Source organism: Echinops telfairi, unplaced genomic scaffold (genome assembly GCF_000313985.2).
Source record: "Echinops telfairi isolate 266 unplaced genomic scaffold, ASM31398v2 ScPeMD7_7468;HRSCAF=8506_0, whole genome shotgun sequence".
In the NCBI taxonomy this organism is placed as follows: domain Eukaryota; kingdom Metazoa; phylum Chordata; class Mammalia; order Afrosoricida; family Tenrecidae; genus Echinops; species Echinops telfairi.
In genome coordinates this window covers 29,486,693-29,506,484 of record NW_022111369.1, presented here as the reverse complement: position 1 = coordinate 29,506,484, position 19,792 = coordinate 29,486,693, and the positions used below count along the sequence as shown (strand labels likewise).

Sequence of the window (19,792 nt, the reverse complement as noted above, 5' to 3'; positions counted from 1 at the left end):
TGCTTTACACAATTGATGTATGTATGGATTGTGATAATAGTTGTATGAGCCCCTAATAAAACGATTTTTTAAAAAAGAAAGAAATGAAGCTGGAGATTGCAGGAGAGAATTATGCAACAAAAATGGCTTGTTCATAGCAATTATCTTTCTTAAATAACACAAATGGTGACAATCCATGTGGATTTCTCCAGATGGATTACACAGATATCAAATTGACTCCAGCTGTGGAAAGAGATGATGGAGAAGCTCAATATCAGCAGGCAAAACTAGGCGCAGGGGCCAACTGTGGAACCAACCAACCAATTGTTTATATACAAGTTCAAATTGAAGCTGAAGAAAAGAAAACGAGCCCGGGACATCCAAAGTATGGCCTTGAGTCTATCCCACTGAGGCTTGAGAACATCTCAAGAACAGATTTGATACGTTGAACACTAATGACAGAAAACCTGATGAGCTTTGGGCAGACATCAAGAGCATCGGCCGTGAAGAAAGTAAATGCTCAGTAAAACAAAAAAGGAAAGAAAGAAAAAATCAAAGTATAAGTCAGAAGAAGAGATTCTGAAACTTGCTCTTAACTGTAGAAAAACGAAGGCACATGGAAGTAATGAAGTCTGAACAGAACATCTCAAAGGGAAGCTGGAGAAGACAAAGTGAAATATACTGAAATGTGCAAAGACTTAGAGTCCGAAAACCAAAATGGAAGAACAAGCTCAGCATGTCTTAAACTAAGGGAACTCAAGAAAAAAAATCCAAGCCTTGATTTGCAATAATAAAAGATTCTGTGGTCAATATATTGAATGATGCAGGAAGCATGAAAAGAATACACAGTCACGGAGCCAAAAAGAACTACTGTACATGCAACTATTTCAACAGGTAGCATATGATGAAGGACCAGTGGTACTCAAGGAAGACATCTAAACTGCACTAAGGCATTAGCCTAAAGCCAGACTCCAGGAATTGATGGAATACCAATGGAAATGTTTCAACAAACTTAAGAACCATTGGAAGCACCTACTTATCTATGCCAAGAAATTTGGTAGACAAGCTCCATATTTGTACCCATTAAAAAGAAAGGTGACCTAACAGAATGCTCAAATTATATAACACTATTCATTAATATCACATGCAAGTAAAATGTTGTTGAAGATCATCCAATGATGATTGCTGCCAGTGCATTGACAAGGAGCTGTCAGACATTCTGGCCAGATTCAGAAGAGGTATGGAACAAGGGATATCCTTGCTGATGTCAGATGGAGTTTGATTGAAAGCAGAGCATACCAGAAAGATGTTTACTTGTGCTTTATTGACTGTGCTAAGGCATTTGACACTGGACCATAATAAACCATGGATGGCCTTGAGAAGAATGGGGATTTCAGAGCACTTCAAGGGGCAGTTGTACAAACAGCACCAAATAATACTGCATAGATTTAAAATCAAGATGGGTGTGTGTTAGGGTTGTATTGTTTCACCATACTTACTCAATCTGTATGCTGAGCAGATAATCAGAGAAGCTGGATTCTATGAGGAAGAATGCAGTATCATGACTGGAGGAAGGCTTATTGACAACATTTGACATGCAAATGACACAACTTTGCTTGTTGAAGATAAGGACGACTTGAAGCACTTGCTGATGAAGATCAAGGGTTGCCGCCTTCAGTATGGATGACAACTCAGTGTAAAGAATACTGAAATCCTCACAACTGAATCAGCATAATAAGTGGAGAAAAGATTGAAGTTGTCAGGGATCAATGCTCATGGAGCCAGCAGTCAAGAGATCAGAGGGATTGCATTGGGCACATCTGCTCCACAAGACGCCTTTAAAGCGTGGAAAAGCAAGGATGCTTATTTGGGGACTAAGTTGTGCCTGACCCAAGCCATGGCATTTTCAGTAGCCTCATGTGTATGTGAAAGTTGGACATTGAAAAAGAATGACTGAAGAAGAATCTATTTGAATTATCATGCTGGCAGAGAATATTGAAAAGACCAAGGTCTGCCACAAGAGCAAACAAATCTGTCTTGGAAGAAGTACAGCCAGAATGCTCCTTGGAAGCAAGGATGGCAAGACTTCCATCTCATGTACTTTGAACATGTTATTAGGAGAGACTAGTCTCTGAAAAGGGGCATCATGCTTGGCAAAGCAGAGGGGCAGCCAAAAAAAAAAAAAGGAAGGCCCTCCACAAGATGGATTGACACAGTGGCTACAACAATGGGTTCAAACATATGAACAATTATGAGGATGGTGCAGGACTCAGCAGTATTTCGCTCTGTTTTACATAGAGTAGCTGTGAGTCAGAACTGACTTACTGTCACCCAACAAGAACAACAGCTCAATTTTCAAATGCTTTATAACACAAATTGCTATATTAGTAAATGCTGTGTGTTTAATGACCTACGTGGTAATGAAAGAACACAGGAAGGCATCTAGAAGTGTGCTGGATAGAGATGAGTTGTGCTTAGAGGGTGATACAGAATTAGCCAGGTAGAAAAGGACTGCAGGATAGGGATGGGGGAAGCAACCTCAGAAGTGCAGAATTTAAGAGACATAGTTCAACTTATTCTCTAAGAGGCACCATCATGCATAGATTCTGTGCTCTCAGTGAAAAGGCATAGATGCATGCAATATTGTGACATATTTGAAGCAAAAGATTTTGGCGGGCTATTAGAATGTAATGTGGGCACAATGTGAGAGATAAAGAAGGAAGTAAGAAATGGAGGTTCTCACGTGGCATTCCTTATCCGGAAAGGGCTTGGGACCACTATGCTTTAATGTTGAGTTTATTCATTAAGCATATCTTATCACTTTCGTTGTGTTCATTTAAAATTTCAGGTTAGCGGCATATACAGAGTTACAATGAAAAATAGAAGCCAAGTCAGGGAGAGCTGTCTGGGCCTAGGGTAGTAGGAGGAGTCAGTGAGTTATAGCAGAGATACCATTTTGTTTGTTTATTTTTAATTGAAGGATAAGTATTGAGACACACAGCCAGGAGAGAAAGTTTCTTCCTTCGTTCTTATAATTAAAGTGAATAGAAAACCTTTCTCAAGCATATTTTAGAATATTAGAAAAAGGGATCATGGAGAAATGTGAATTATTGAAACAATACTGTTGAATTTTTATTCTGACAGATCGCTTTAAATATCACATTGTTAAGCAGATCTTCTCTGGAGGAGACCAAACTTTTGTACTTTGCTCCAAATATGAGGTAACATTTCTTTTGACTATTATTTTGGGGGCAGAGTAATAGTGAACCCATATTTATTTTTAAAATTTAAATACATGAGAGCAATATGTGTTATTTCTATCAATAGTTTCTCATTAAGCAAACTGAACTTTGGAGACGTTACCTCCATTTTTCTCCCTTGAAATGCTGATGATTTTCCTGGTATTTTAAATCACAGAGTTCTAAGTTGTCACTGAAAACTATGCGTTTATATCCATACTTGTTCCAACAGTGGACTTAAAGAGGCCGACAGTTTGCAGGAGCCCTGGTGGTGGTGTGGTTACACAATAGGCTGCTAGCTGCAAGGTCAGCGATTCGAAACCACCAGCTGTTGTGCAGGAGGAAAAGGAGGCTTTCTCCTCCTGGAAGTGTTACCTTCTCAGAAACCAAAAGGGGTAGTTCTCCCCTGTTCTTTAGGGTCACTGTGAGTTAGTGTTTTCAGATGTCCTTTGTTATTTGAAATCTGCTCCTGGAACCACACTGCATTTCTATCCCTGGTAATGTCTCCGGCAGCACCGTCGTAGATAAGCCAGGAAGAACAAAGTTAAAAGTATCTCCCACGGTCTAAGGTAGACTGAAATGCAAACCCAGGTATGACAGAGCTGTAATTCATTGCACCTTTTCTGGGCAGAGGAAAGTAGTCTAAAATAATTTACTCCCTCCAGTTACTCAACAAACATTTAAGGAGAATTAACTATAGGTGGGGCATAGATCCATTATCCTCTCCTGGAGAACCCATGAATGGACAATTGGTGGTGCTAAGCTAACAGAATGGGCCAGGAAGTAAAATGAGGCAGTGTAGATGCAGGGAGCTCTTTCAGCCCAGGAAACTCCCATGATGAGCCTGGCACTTTACTATCTTTAAATACATAAACGTTTAGCCATCTAGTCAGTATTTTTAATGGTTTGGGTAGAAAGGGCTCTGATGTAGCTAAAGACGGAAGGTTTGACAGCTAAAACTTGTGATTTGGATATTTTCCAGGTCAGGAACCTGGATGAGGCTGTTTAAAGCTGCTCTCTGGGTAACTGGGCACTGCTGCTTTAGAATTTTTTAGACCTACCTCTAGAGCTTCTCAGAGAAGTCCTGAGGAAAGCTGAATTTAGTCTTTGTTTCTTTAAGATGCCGATACAATAGAATATCTGAAGCTCGGCCAGAAATAGGTTTGGGTTTGTGTGTAATAGAGTTTTGAATATTCATTTTCATAAGAAACAGATGAGTAGTCTTACTCAGCTTTAATTGTCTTGTGAAACTCAAGGCAGTAAGACTGTTTCAGCCTTTAAATAGATATGGCATATGAGAGAGGGCATTGAGTCTTCCACTGCAATTAGTACTCTTGGGACTCAGAGGCAACACATTGGTGGGAAGGAAGTTGTTAGTAGGTGCAGGCAAGTCAATTCTGACCCCTGGTGTAACCCCGTGGACAACAGAAAGAAACACCGCCCAGTCTTGCGCGGTCCACACAGTTGTTCTGTGCGTGAGCGCATTGTTGCAGCAGCCACTGTGTCAGTCAATCTCCTTGAGGGAGGACCTTCCTCTTTCTAGCTGCCTCTCCGCTTTAACAAGCTTGATGTCTTTCTGCAGGGTCTTCCCTAAATATGTCCAAAGAATGTAAGATGAAGTCTCACCATCCTTACCTCTAAGAAACACTCTGGCCATACTTCTTCCAAGGCAGACTTGTTTGCCATTTGGCGGTCATGGTACTTTCAGTAGTCTCTGCCAGTGCCACAATTCAAATGCATCCATTTTTCTCATCTTCCTTATTCAGTGTCCAACTTTCACATAGGAGGCAATTGAAAATACCATGACTTGGGTCTGGGGTGCCTTATTCTTCGAAATAACATCCTTATTTTTCAACACTAAAGGGGTCTTGTGCAGCAAAGTCACACAATGCAATGCCCCTTTTGAACTCTTGACTGCTGTTCCTATAAGCATTGATTGATCTAAGCAAGATGACAATGCTTCACAACTACAATTTTTTCTCCATTTATCATGATGCTACCTATTGGTCCAGTTTTGAGGATTCTGGTCTTGTCTACACTGAGTTGTGATCGATATTGAAGGCTTCAATCCTTGATCTTCATCAGCAAGTGCTTCAATTCCTCCTCACTAGGGTTGCGTCATCTGTACATCTCAGGCTGTTTAATTAGACTCTGTGTCAGTCTGAGAGACTAGAGAAACAAATTCGTGGACACTCATATGTGTATAAGAAAGAGCTTTATATACAAGAGCAACTGAATATTGAGAAAACATCCTAGCCAAGTCCAGATCAATTCATTAAGTCCAATATTAGCCCATATATCCAAAACCAATCTATAAAGTCCTCTTCAGACTCACGAAACACATGAAAACACTGAATGCAGGAAGAGCACAGGTTAGTAGGTGGGAATTCTTGTGGATCCAGTGGCGTTGTGAGCATCTCAGAGCTGGCAGGGATCTCCACGTGGCTCCTCCAGTTCCCAGAGCACAGGGTCTGTCAGCATAGTGCCATGTGTCTTATCAGTAGAGCGTCTCTCAGGGAGTGAACCTTGTCAGTAGAGAGTCTGCAAGGGAGTGAACAGAGAGAGCACGTCTCCTGCCTCCCGGGTGGAAATACCAGAGTTCCCAGAATCCTCAGGAGAAGACCATGCCCACACAGAGGCCTCATTGGCTATGACCTGATTGACAGACTAGACTCCATCCTTTCACTCTCAATCTTCTCAAACTGACACCAGATTATGTAACTCCACAGCCTCCCTTCAATTCTGATGCCACATTCTTCATCATATAAGCCAGCGTCTCTGTAATTAGAATACTACGATATTAGAGAAACAAGGCAGGCTAAAGTTTAAACCACTATGAAGACAGCTGCATTAAAAAAGGTCAGATAACAGAGAAAAGATATATAATAAGTTCAATATCGATTAGGAATTTGTTGTTCTTCCTTTGTAAAGCCATCAACTAGGCAAACATTATTTAAAATATGACCACAGGTGATTGTTTAGATATAGAAGCCACATCATTTGTATCTATTCTCGTATTATTATCTCTTAAGGAACCACTTCAAGAACAAAGAACTATCTGACTAGACGAATTTTTAAAACCCACTACCCTGGAGTCACTTCTGGCTCATAGAAACCCCAAAGGGCACAATGGAACTGATCTATAGAGTTTCCAAGTCGGCACTCCCGACAGGAACAGACTGCCACTCTTCTTATGGAGAGTGGCTGGGGGGCTGAACTGCTAACCTTTTACTTAGCAGCAGTGTGCTTTGCCCTGCTCCATCAAACTTTTAGTGTAGACATAGTCCACTCATTCATTAAGGGTAGACCTTGAGGTGGAAGAGGCAAGGGAAGGAATTTTATTCAGATTACCTTTTGATATATTTGAATCTAGGTCTTGACAAGTTAGTGGGCATAAACGTCATCTCTTCCTTTTCCTCTCATCTTCTGTCTAGGTCACGATCCCAGAGGGAACATGGGGGTGCTTGGGTGCATGTGCTTGTGCCATATCCTGCTGGTAACCTCCTTTTCCTAGAACTGAAGTTCCCAACCTCAGTTACCCTTTGGAATTACTGGGGTTTTTAAAAACCACCGATTCTTCTAGAGAGCCAGATTGGACTGAGTATAACTTTACCATCAGGAGTTTTGAAAATCCTACCAGTAATCCACAGTGCAGCTGCAGGAGAGAGAGACTGATTTAGACCAATTTCTTTCTTTTTGATCTGTATGTAGTTAAACCCATAAAATAAACAAACCCATTGCCATTGAGTTGATTCTGGCTCATCGTGTCTCTCTGTCCAAGACTGTAATCTCTGTGGAAGTCAACTGCCACATCTTTTTCTTAAGAAGCAGCTGGTGGGGTCAAGCCTTTTGGTTAGCAGCCAAGTGCCTTAATGCTTCTCGTGTAATTAGAAGGCACAGAAGAATGATAGTTTGTCTTATTTTATTAAGTGATTCTGAGTTTCTACATCATTCAAGGTTCTGTGTGGTTTATTGAACATGCAACAAGGTAAAGAAAATAGTACCCGATCTTTTATTGTAGCTATATGTTAGAGTCCATGTTCCATTTCCACTCAGAATTGAAGAAGTGATTAGAATTTGTCTTAATAATTGTTTTAAAACCTTGTTGAAAAAGAGGCAATCTTGCTTGCATGTTTCCACGTTGGCTGACCAGTTTCCACTACATAATTCAGGGTGGTTTTTTTCCTCTCAGGAGCTGGCTGTGACTATTTTACTAGACTAATTATCAAGAACCTGTAGATCAAACACTTTGTTATATATCTTTAATGTATTACATGCTCTTTTCCCTCCCCATATATTAACTCATAAATGGGAACGTAAAGAACAGAAATTTAGTTGGATGCCTGTGTTTTATATGTAGGTAGGAAAAAAGATTATTTTATAAATTGATGAGTGAATACTTCAGGATTACTCCTTTTCTTTTCTATGACTGACAATTTTGGAAGTAAAAAGCATTTTTAACTCCTTAGTTCTTGATCAGGAATAGGGTTTAGGGAAAATAAGTTGAAAGCAATCATTTTAATAAATGCATTTTATTTTTTTAACCTTAGTGAATAAAGCCTGTATAATCCTGGGCAGCATTTGTAATTTGCAAGACCACTTTTCATATCCCCAATACGCTACCTTTCTAACAGCTGTATTGCTGTGTTCTTTTTTAAACAATTTGAACAGGGGGTAGCCTCCCCTGTCAGCATCCGAGACTGTAACTCTTCATCAGAATAGAAAGCCTCATCTTTCTCCCAAGGAGCAGCTGGTGGTTTTGAACTGCTGACCTTGCAGTGAGCAGCCCAACTCATATCCACTACACCACCAGGGCTCTTTTCAATAATTTAGTCAAATTAAAAAGTATTGTGCAATCATTACCACAATCAATTTTAGAACGTTTTCTTCTTTCTTGTACTCACTATTATTAGCACCCACCCCCCACCCCCAACTTTTCCCTGCCTTGCTCCAAAGGCTCTATTAATCCAGTTATTGTGAATTACCCATCCCGGATTTTATCCGCAGGAAAAAAGTTACAAAAACAAAATCAACAACAGTAACAAAACTGTACAAAAAAAACCTCAGTTGAAACGAAAGCAGAAAAAGTTAAAAACCAGAACAAATTTAAAATGAGTCAAAAGGGAGATCAAATGATGTAGTGTCAAATTTTGACTGACTACATCCACAGTAATTCACTTGATAATGCACCCTGTCGGACAGCACGGCTACGAAGCTTTCATAGATTGTGTGTAGCTTGGATTATAACTGAACCCTGATTTTAATGTATCATGTCGGAATTTGGTAAATGCTGAATGACTTCATACTGATGGTATGTTGATCCAATGCACAGGGGAAAGAAGTCTGGAAAAGTGATCTTGAATTCTCTGGAAATGAGATTCTCAGACTGAGATTTGTGTTCCCAGTGGTTTGGGGAGCTTGCTCTCGGGGAGTCTGCTGAGGGAGGGCGAAGGCTGAATTGGGCAGAGGAAGAAGGTCAGCTGCAATTCCCTTGCAACAGCGGCCTTGGAGAGCTCAGCGTGGAGGTGGCTCTTCAGCCCAGTCCTGAACGGAGTGGGCTGGGTGCTTGCAAGGGATAAAGCAATAGCGGAGGCCATTTCCTGGATAGTAGCCCAACCGCAGGCTGCCTGTCAAAAGCTAGCACTCCTAGCAGCTGGGGGAGTGAGTGCACCGACTCCTGACAGGTGGTAGGGGGACCTGGGCAGTGCGCCAATAGTATCTATTGCAGATGTGTAGCTGGCGAATGTGTTGGGAGAAGGAGAGGGGCGAAGAACCACGCTACATAATTTCTCTTGATATATTTAACCTTCCAGAATTATTCTCCCGCTGTTGACTTCAGGACTATGAACCAAGCACATTATACCAGTTTAATAAATGATGAAACAATAGCGGTTTGGAGACAAAAACTCTCAGAACATAACAACGCAAATACAATCAAGTATGTGGCTGCTTGCCTTCATTTAATTTTTCCCCTACGTATATTAGAACTCTAGCTTAGTGAATTTCCCTACTCTTCCTCTTGAAGTTGTGGGTGTACATGGAGGTTCACACTTCAGGGAGTCTTTTTTCAGGCTTTAGTACATTACTCCCAAGTACCATTAGTGGTCCTTTGTTCTCACATTCAAACTCAGATTCTGTTTTCCTAACTGCCTTGTTCACTCAGGTCTTACAAATCCCGACTGGTTAAGGCCTGAGTTGACCTTACTGCCAAGGAGTTCAATGGCATTGTTGTTTAGCCCACTGAATCCCTTCATGATTATTTTCCAAAGCATTCAAATCTCCAGGAGCTGTTGTCTTGACTAATCTGAAGCCTTTCGCTTCCCATTCACAATAATAAATTGAAATAGTAATTCAGAGTTAAGTAGAGAATGAAAAATGTATCAAGAAGGATTGAGCAGTTGAGCCCTTTTATCAAATTTATTTTGCTAAAATGTAATTTTTTTTCCAATTCATTTAAAATATTTTCAATGACTTTCCTCAGCTTTACAGTTTTTCTGCCGAGAATCTAGTTCTTGGGAATGAATCAGTCATGCTCTGTACTAAGCTTTGGTCATTCCCAGAAATGTGCAAAATACAAGGGTAAGTCAAAAAGTAATGCTGTAAAACCACAGACACTTTTATTGAACAAAAATATCAAAATGTGAAGCTATTGTTTCCTGACATATCCTCCACCTAGGTCTATATTCTTCTAAAGGGGATGTTTCCGTCTCCCTAACCCTTCCCTAAAGCATTCTGAGCTTTTTGATTTACACCGTCAGAGCCCTTGTTTAGGTACCCTGAGGGACTCAGATCATGCTCCTTATAATATTATTTGAGTTTGTGGAACAAAAAGAATGTTTAAAGGGACAGGATCAGGGTCATAGGGTAAGTGACATTTCCCAATCAAGTGCTTATAGGGCAACTCTTGCTGCCCTCTAAGAATGAGCATGTGCATTATTGGGATAGAAAAACAAACAAAAATACCTCGATGTAACTTTCTTGACCCTTTTCTCACAAATGCAGTTTTCAGCTTTCTGTAAACCCCTTCATAATAAAGCCCCGTGATCATCCTGTGTGCTTTGAGAAAGTCTATCAAGATTGACCCTTTCTGCCTGGAACTTAACTGGCCCAACAGAGACTCTTGGAAGCCACTATTTTGATCAGATTCTACTTACTCTTGTATCATGTAGGTAAATCCAAGCTGCATCCCTGGTTATGATTTGTTCTGTAAAATCATCTTCATTAACTTCAATATTGCTGAAAAGGCTGATGGAAAGGTGAACTCTTTGAGCAAACTGATCTTTGCTTAATGCTTTTGGTACGTATTAAGCTGAAAGCTTGCTGACATCACCATGTTTGCTTGCTTGGTACCCTTGAAGCTGAGAGCTCTCTGAGACCAAGCTGTTTTCCAGTAGAAAATGTCGAACCACATGAGATCCCCAGTTCACAGCTATTCATCAATGCTATTCTACTGTCTTCTCCCACCAATTTCTTCACTCCAGTCACAGTGTCTGCATTCATCCGAACTGATGGTCTTTCTCTCTTCACTCGTCTTTGGGGTCTTTTTGGCTTTCCTTAAGCCATCTGTTACATCTGAAAACTGTAGTTGTATCTGGGCCAGGATTCTTGGAAACTTGTTTCAAACTTCAAAGCTTTGGGAAGAATTTAACTTGAGTTCTGGTGAAAATTTGATAGTAGCCCTGATCTCACTATAATTTTCCCCCACGACACATAAAGTATCTGTTTTTTGAAGGTACCATAATGGGACTAAGACACGTATATTCCTTAGAGAAATTGCCGGCAGCCATCCACTGATCACAGAGAAATGCTTAAATTATGTTTTGCTTGGAATACACCATGCATCTATGAATTAGAACTCTACTAGCAATGCGTTTTGACTTACCCTGTGCATCTTGCTTTATGGTATAGATCGTCGTGGACAAACGTCCACTAAGTTTTGGCAACATTCAGTAGCAACAAAGTTTTGAGTGAGGGTCAGCCACAAGAGGACTAGTTGTTAGTCAAGAGGGTGAACTCTCCTGGGGACCTTGAGAAATTGCATCAACTTTAGTTCTGTTTTCTTATTTATAAAACAAGGACTGGGAAAAATGATCTTTAGAGATTGCTTCTGCCCCCAGTTATGAGTAACTACAGTCTCTTCCCCAACCGTGTATGTATGCTAATCTTTCCCTTTTCCTTATAGTAAATAAGAGGGCCCAGAGTTCCTGCCATGCAGTTTCTCCCTGGGTGCTTGGAAAGTAGCTATTTCCCCAGAGCCATCATAATCTAAGTGGTAGCAATACGCATGCATTTCATTTCTTTTTAATTTCTCAGGCAAGAAGGAAGTAGTTGTGCAGTTATTGATTTCCACAGTTAATGTCTGTATTTGGGAAACAGCCACTCCAATTCTTATTTGGTTTGGTTGTGTGTACATGTTTGGAGGGAGGTAAAGCAAGGAGCAGCTCAGAGAGCTGGTGGTGGAGGAATGGTCAAGACCACTATTAAGGGCAAGAGTTTCTCTTTCCGTGGCTCTGAGGCCTTTTGTTTTTATACGGCATGTGGCGAACATTACGTTCTCAGCTGTTTCGAGATACGACACAGTGTGTTTTCTCAAGGAAATGTCTGTTTCAGGGCTTCATCTGGTAAGCAGAAGCTGTTGTCAGTGAAACCTAGAGTAGATGGCTACTCTGTTGCTGATGCTCACCTTCGCCGTTCACTGATAATAACTAAAGGTTTCCTTCCCTTTTTATTTCTGAGCAGTGGTGTTGTTCAGATAGTGTCTTCCGCAGCCTGTTGGAATGGAAGTTTTCTTGAAAAAAAGTAAGTAAGTTGGAACCGTGAAGAACAAACATGCTATTAACACTCATTAGCAATGCCTGTGAAAGATCTCTCACCCACTCGATGGTGGTTGGCCTTTCTTCGGTGGATGAGCTGGTGATTTGCCCGATGTGGGAGTGGTTAGTAATGAGGACGGAGAGGACCTCAGCAAGGCTGCGCTGCTTCACGCCAGGCTGGCAGGGGAGCAGACGACCAAAGAGAGAGAGAGAGAGAAAAAAGTTGATGTCATCCGAAGTAAGATTTTTTCCCCCCAGGGCATTCTAAAATGTTACCCCGATTTTAAAATGAACATGTGGAACTTGCCATGGAGAGTATATGAAACATTTTCTCTGCTGATAAGACTTATGAGAAATTCGTTCTTATGTGAAATAGCTTACATCAGTCCCAACATCGCTTGGACCTCTATTTGCAACTTGTATATGTAGTTACCTATACAAAGTAGAGGAGTGTTGAGTGAATTTTAACTAGAAGCAACCTTTCATTTGCCATTAGTAATGTTTTGCTCTTAGTGAACATAGAAAGTCCTTCACCTAATTTTCTTAAAATCATAAGCTGAAAGATCTGATCATCTTCAGTGTTTATTTTGTTTTCTATAAAACATCAACATGTCCCCAGTTGTCTGCAGCAGTGATTCAGCTTGACTCTCTGACATCGACAGGCACTCGGATAAGTGTTGCACAATGAATTGAGCTCCCCAGATGGTCAGTAACTCTCTTGACAACAGCAAGATGACTCCTTCAGTCAGATTTGTACCCAACAACATTGTGAAGCAAAGAAAGAAAACCTCTCAAAAAAGTCTGTGTCAAGAAATTAAAAAAATTCTTCATACCTCGCTTTCTCCCTCAAGGTGCTTTGGTGGCACATTGGGTTGAGCATTAGGCTGCTAACCGAACGGTCGCCGATTGGAACTCACCAGTTGCTCTATAGGAGAAAGGTGAGGCAGTCTGCTTCCCTGCAGACTTACGATGCCTTGGGCACCCTGTGTGGAGTCCCTGTGAGCCTGAGCCCACTCCACGGCAGCCAGTTCGCTTAGAGCTTGGACTCAGCTGCTTGTCTTGGGGACTCCATGTGGTGCAGAGAACTGCTTCCTGGAATCTTCAAGCTATGTCTGTTTTGAAGCAGATCGCCAAGCCTGTCAGTGGGTTCGAACTGCCAATCTGTTCGCTAAAAGTTGAGTGCTCACCATTTGCACCATACATACATGGAGTTGTCAGAATCAACTCCTTGATAACAAACTAGTCATTCATTTCCTCTTAAAACCATGTGCCAATCAACGCTGTTTGAGAGTATATTTTAGGTTGTGTTTGAATAGGTGCTCCTGCTCCTCAAGCCCACAGGCCAGACCCAGTGGGGACCGAGTGGTTTGGGGCTGTCAATGCAACAGTCTGATTCACACAGAATTCCCCAACAGGAGAACCTCTCTGTTCTTCACTTCTGAACCTGGGAAAAGTTGATCGTAGGAAGACTAGAGTTGCTGAAAGGAGACAAAGAACACTGCATGATCTCAGACTCTCCTTGTCATCCTCTCTCCCATCCCCAGTCCCTGTGTCTGGCTTTACCCTATGCCTGTCCAAGGCCCTGTTCCGCTGCCCTCTCTCTTCCCTTTCCCTTTCCTCTGTCTCTCCTTCCTCCATCCTTAACCTCCAGACAGCCCCTCCTCATGCCCCCCATTAGTGAACGTTTACAATTCTGCGGGCACTATTTCCTGGGGCTTCCTTAAAGGTATGATTTTATACATCATATCTGTTGGTTAAAATTCGAATTGGATCAGTGTGGACAAGCTATTTTGTTTACTTCTTTAAAACTCCTAGTGGAGTGTGAGAGGAGCTTGGTAGCAGTGATTAAAGAGCTTGCTTACCCAAAAGGCAAGATTCAAACTCACTGCCTACTCTCTGGGAGAAAGAGGCAGCAATCGGCTTCCATAAAGATTTACAGACTCTGTAGGTTAGTTCTATAAGGAGGCGTCAAAAACTTTGTGGAAAAATAGAATGAAAAGATAATGGAATTTTCCCACGAACATTTGAAGCCCCTGGTACTATGCCCTAGATGGTCCCTATGCCTCAGCTTGAGGGCAGTGGGTTTTTATCAGGATTTGCTTTCTAAGAATTTATTCCATGCTTTGTTTTTATTTGATTGTTTAGAATTGATGGGCATTTTAAAACCAGCCCTAGAGTCCCTGGGATTGACCTGAACTCAACGAGAGTGTTGTTTGAGAAGTTAATGAATTCTCAGCACTCATTGCTTCTAGAACAGGTATGTTCTTTACATTTGCAAAGTGCATTCTGGGAAGCAAAAACAGAACTCCACATTTGGCATTTCAGTAATTCAATTTTCAAGAGAAAAGGGTTGCAAAAACAAAAAGCTTGTAGAAATTAAAAGGGAGAGATTGTGTTTAAATCTGAATGTTGTGGAATCATCACACTGGGAGTTTGATCTACCATTCATTTTCCTTTGGGCTTAAATTTTTTGAAGGAAAAGGCCAGGGGTTTTGCCTTTTCATTACTGTATTCAGAATGCCGAGCTCAGTGCTCTGGCCCGTGGTAGGTTCTCTAGGAATACTTCCTGCGAGTTTGAGAGTCTGAAATTTTTTGTGAATTTAGAGATCATGTTCATCAGGTCTGAGGTACGTTCGAACATCTCAATCTCCTTTTCTCTCATTCAGATCCTAAATAGCTTTGAAAGTTGCCTGATTCCCCAGCTGTCGAGTTCGCCACCGGATGTTGAAGCAATGAGAATCTATTTAATACTACCTGAGTTTCCACTGCTCCAGGATTCCAAGTACTACATCACCTTGACCATTCCTTTGGCGATGGCCATTCTTCGGCTCGATGCAAACCCCAGCAAAGTATTAGGTGAGTGTGCTACCCTCACTACCGACGGGCTTGTGCTCACGGGTTTTGTTGGTGTGTCCAGTGGGCTGGGCTTTAGGTGATGGGGTCCAACAGTCTGTTTGTTACTATGTAATATCATTAACGTGGAAACTTTCCTTGCTTTGCTGTTTATCGCTAGCTAACCGTATTGCAGCTTGAGCAAATCGACCCCTTATTTAAGTTATTTGAAATTATTCTCTTCAGATGACTCTTGATTTTTAAATATCCGCAGTTAGGTTATTTATCTCTTGATTGGTTTTGTTTTCTTTCCTCTCACACGTGCTAGTAATTAGTAGTGACTCAAGAACTTAGTGCCCCTCTGTCTCCTATTCCTCGACTTCATTTAGGGGTGGGAGTGAAATAAACAGCTGTGGTGATACAGAGGTCTCCAGAAAAAGGAGAGGAAGCCGATGACCTAGTGGAGACTTACCAAATGTTTGTTTTGCTTTTCTTTTTTAGGACAGTTGAGTCCACACTGATTTTTGCAGGCTACGGACACTTTGCTGAGATAAGAACCTTCCGTTCCTCAGTGAATTGGAGAGTATCTCTCATGGGAATAGCATCTGAGGTGTTTTTATTAATCAAGCGCAGAAAGTCTGTCAACTGGCTGACTTATTTATTTTTGGCCCGGGTAAATTTTTATTACAACTCAGTAACTTCTGTTTTCCATATGGACTGGGATGTTACTTGAGTGTGGTCTCCCACCAGCAATGAACCTTGTGCAGTTGAGGGTGCAACACGGGCTTTTCCATGGTTGCTTCCACCTTTGCAGAAGATGCCATGACCAGTAATACCGAAAACACTAGTGTTAATTAATGGTAGTTCGTCTGTTTTGTTTTGTGTTTTCTGATCAAAGACTTTTGGGGGAACACCATCCTAGAGTTCTAATAGATTGTGCAGTGGAGAGATGGCAGTCTCTGGGGGAGTTTTATCTGACTTCAGTGGTGGAGTTCTTCCATTTTTATGTTTCCAGGTAGGACGTTGTTCTGTCTGAAGATCAGAAATACTCAGCGTTACACTGAGTTTGTTTCTCAACTTCTTCTGAGAACTCTGAAGGGCGGCTCCAAAGTAGCAGGAACCCTGCATGGATCTCTCCCCCCATTCAGCAGTTATCATCAGCACGTTGTCTGTCCCATTGTCTTTATTCGTCCTGCTCCAGCGCCTGTGCATTGTGCTGGCCTGTTAAAACGGCCATCGCTGATGGCCTGGCACCGCGTCCTGTAAACACTTCAGGATGGCCGGATTACTTCCAATGAAGTAGAAGCCACTGGCATAGTCTTTTTGTCTGGTTATGAGACAACATTGTGTGTAGGAAACAGAAAGAGCAATTTTCCAACTAATTCTACCACTTGGAGAGAAGGCATAGTGGCCAGACTGGCGCTGTTTCTCAGGCGTGCCTTTATTTGCTTCCTTGGGGCAGGATTTTAGTGGCGGCTGAGAACAGAGCTGAAAGGACTGGATATAGTAGTAGATTACAAATTGGTCAGCTGTTCGAAACCACCAGCCACTTTCTGGGAGAAAGATGAGGCTTTCTACTCCCCCAAAGAGTTTCCGTCCTGGGAACCCTCAAGGACAGACCAGTCGGGCCGATGGGGTCACTGTGAGTTGAAACCAACTCAGCGGCAGTGAGTTTTGAGTTTTCTTTAGAGTGACGCTGTGGACATCACTCCTGCCCAAGCACGTGCCCTAGAACCTTGCCCTCACGAAGCCTTGGAATTGACCTTTTCTATTAGTGTTCTCCATGAATTCAAGGGGGTGGGCGGGAAAGTCGGATGAAACTTTTAAAGCACAAACCAAGTTTTACCTACAGAGCTTCTTAGGCATCTGTGCTCTCTCCAGTGCAAGGAGATGGGTTCTTTTGGAAGTTACTTCTGGGAACCGGTATTTTACATCAATGTTCACCTGGTGACTGGCACAGATGTTAGATAGTAGTGAGAAGACAAGCCCTTGCTAAACTATGACATGTTGAAATATGTCCTTTCTTTCTTTCTAAAGATAACTGGTGGTCTCAGGTTTGCCCAAAATATTTCATGAAGCTGGTAAACCTCTATAAAGGCGCAGTCGTTTATCTACTGAGGGGAAGAAAGACTTTCTTAATCCCTGTACTGTTTAACAATTACATGACAGCGGCTCTTCAGCTCTTGGAGAAGTTGCACAAGGTGAGCCCAGCGAGGAGTCAGTGGGCCGAGCTGAGTAGATGGCAGGGGCGATGCGCTGCTCGAGGTCGGAGGGAAGCCGTCTGCCCTGGGCTGGGGTTGAGTGGGCTGCATCTTGTTCTCCCCCAGGTAAATCTGAAAGTGAAGCATGTGGAATATGATGCCTTTTACATTCCTGAGATCTCCAGTCTCGTGGACATTCAGGAAGACTACCTCATGTGGTTCTTACATCAGGCAGGGATGGTAAGAATTCATTGAAAGCATGTCTTTGAACTTTAGTCTTCCCTTAGGGTGAAAAAAGTACATGGGGAGCCTGTCCTATATATGCTTGTTTGTTTTCTTGTAACTATTTTGATTTGGGTGGGAGTTTATAGAATAAGTCAGTTTTTCACTCAGCGATGTGTACACATTGTGTTTTGTGCCGTGGTTTATAATCCCCACAACGTGAGACACTCCCCCCATGACCTCCCTGTGTTTCCTGTCCTGCACGCCCTTCTTCCACAGTCCCGCCCGCCTTCTCAGTGTCGGCCTCTGGATTGCTAATGACTGACTATTCTAAGAAGTCTGTGTCTCCCTCATGGTCGTATTCGATTCATTGACCTGCTTGTTGTTTGTCTAAAAGCTGTGGGGTGAGTTCCGCCTTAAAGGGTAGTGTGCAAAGGCAGGGGGGTCATACCTGACCTCCTCCAGCTTCAGTAGGGAGAAGGAGCTTCCAACGCCACACCAGCCCATGGCCAATTGCCATAAGGTAGAAGTCAGACAGGTCTCCACTCTCCATCCTCTTACTGTATTTTGGTACCAACTATTCCTCTTACAACACTCTGCTTTTCTGCTGGATTTGGTAACCCGGTGCAGTGGCTGCACAGAGCTCGCCGACCACAGTCACAATTTGGGTGTGTATTAGGAAAGTTAACGGGTTACAGGAAGCCAGGGACAGTAAACAGTAAGCATATAGGGGTTTGGTCCATGGAAGCACCTCTCCTCAGCCAGCAGTCAGACTTCTCTCTCAGGTCTTCAGCCACAAGGTCCCTTGGCTTCTGCTTCTGTGAGCCAGGAAGCCCACCTGCTGCTCTCCAGCACTGTCTCCTAGTCAGGTTTCAGGTAAATATGTGCCTCTGCTCTCCCGCAGCCTGGCTCCTTGGGCTCTGCCCCATGGTCTCTATGCCACGGCCACCACCACTCTGAGCAAGGATCTGGACCATGCTTGCCTGGTGGCTCTTCTTCCGGGGTGGTCCCTGAAGTTTTCTCACAATCTTTAAAGACTTTTTGCACGGTTCATGGAATGATCCTGTCAGTGGATCTTTGGTTTTCTTTTTTCCCGGAAGACTGATAGTTGCACCATAGATGGCTGCATGCAAGTTTTTAAATCTCACTTCTTAAAGCTGTTGTTTGGTTTGGTCTGGTTTTTTAAAGTTTGATTGGCATATAACTCACATATTATATAATTGAATTGTTCAAACACATCAAGACGAGTTGTACAGTCATCACCACAATCAGGTTTAGAACATTTCCTTCATTCTGGCAGCTCCCCATTCCCCCCTGGAACTATTAATCCAGTTACTGCCCCCTAAAGAAGATGTTTTATATCCTACTTGATTGAGAATCCAGTGAAGTCTTCCTTACTCGCTGTTCAACCTTCACGTGCAGATGAGGCAATGGACAATACCATGCCTTGGGTCAGGCGCATGTTAGCGCATTGTACCATGTCTGTCGACCTTGAGCCTAGGGTCGTGAGCCCTCAGGTCCAGTGACTCATTCCCCCGAAGTGTTTGGTCATGGGTCAGAAGTTTTCGTAACGTTGGCACTTGTCTGCGCTACTATATTCACGGACATATTTGCAGCACATATAAAGACATGCCTCTGCCAAATTTACATATTCATTTATGTAACCCTAGTCACCTCTCCATACCTGTTCTACATATATCTATGTATCCACTTGTAGGTTATCATAATTTGTTGTTGTTATTGCAGGATTCTGTATATAGTAGTGTTTACCTCTGTGGCTTTAGCTCTCACCCTCCGCCCAGTGTCTTCCCTTGGCCTTGATCTGTTGTGCAGGCCTCCTCCTCATTGCATGTTGACCTCCCCTTCTCCCAAGTTAACCCTAGTCTACCTCGAGTTAGTGATTTATCCTACTTTCCCACCCTCCCTTCATAGCCATCAAGTAATGTTTCCTTTAGTGTGAAAACATTTTCTTGACCTTTTATAATAGTCATCTAATACAATGTTTATCCTTTTGTGATTGACTAAGTTCATTCAGGTTCATCCATGTGTTGAAGAGGTTATGTCAGCAATTCACTGTTGCTCTGTAACATCATGTAGTATGCCATTACGTATATGTACCATCGTTAGTTTCTCTATTCATCCGTTGATGGGCACCTGAGTTATTTCCATCTCTTTGCTATGGTGAATAGTGCTGCGATGAATGTGAGTTTGCACTTATCTATTCCTTTCACAGCTCTGCTGTAGGCTATGTACCTTGTAGTGCGATTGCTAGCTTATAGAGTATATCTATTTCCAACTTTTTAAAGATATACCATAAAGTTTCCTATAGTGTTTGTACAATGATATAGTCCCAGCAGCAGTGTGGGAGAGTTCCAGTCTCTCCACACCCTTGCCAGCATTTACTGTTTGTTTGCTTTAACTTTGTTATCCGTGCTGCAGTGAGAGGACATCTCATTGCTGTGTTGCTTTGCATCTCTCTAATGGATAATGATCGGGAGTGTTTATT

General features: G+C 42.2%; 1 protein-coding gene across 2 annotated transcripts in view; it reads left to right on the top strand.

Annotated features, from left to right (window-relative positions):
* HERC3 (HECT and RLD domain containing E3 ubiquitin protein ligase 3) overlaps positions 1-19,792 on the top strand; it is a 108,799-nt gene that overhangs the window by 60,562 nt on the left and 28,445 nt on the right. The window contains exons 10-16 of one of the 2 annotated variants that reach the window (XR_006679509.1): positions 3,124-3,200; positions 9,032-9,156; positions 11,958-12,017; positions 14,177-14,288; positions 14,698-14,887; positions 15,365-15,536; positions 16,901-16,982. Coding sequence is in view for 1 of the 2 variants with exons in the window: in XM_004703258.4 (XP_004703315.1) it covers positions 3,124-3,200; positions 9,032-9,156; positions 11,958-12,017; positions 14,177-14,288; positions 14,698-14,887; positions 16,901-17,064; positions 17,191-17,304 (842 nt within the window). In the remaining variant the exon portion in view is untranslated. Of the gene's footprint in view, positions 1-3,123; positions 3,201-9,031; positions 9,157-11,957; positions 12,018-14,176; positions 14,289-14,697; positions 14,888-15,364; positions 15,537-16,900; positions 17,065-17,190; positions 17,305-19,792 lie in introns of those variants that run through there. The other variant, XM_004703258.4, reaches the window with a different exon arrangement.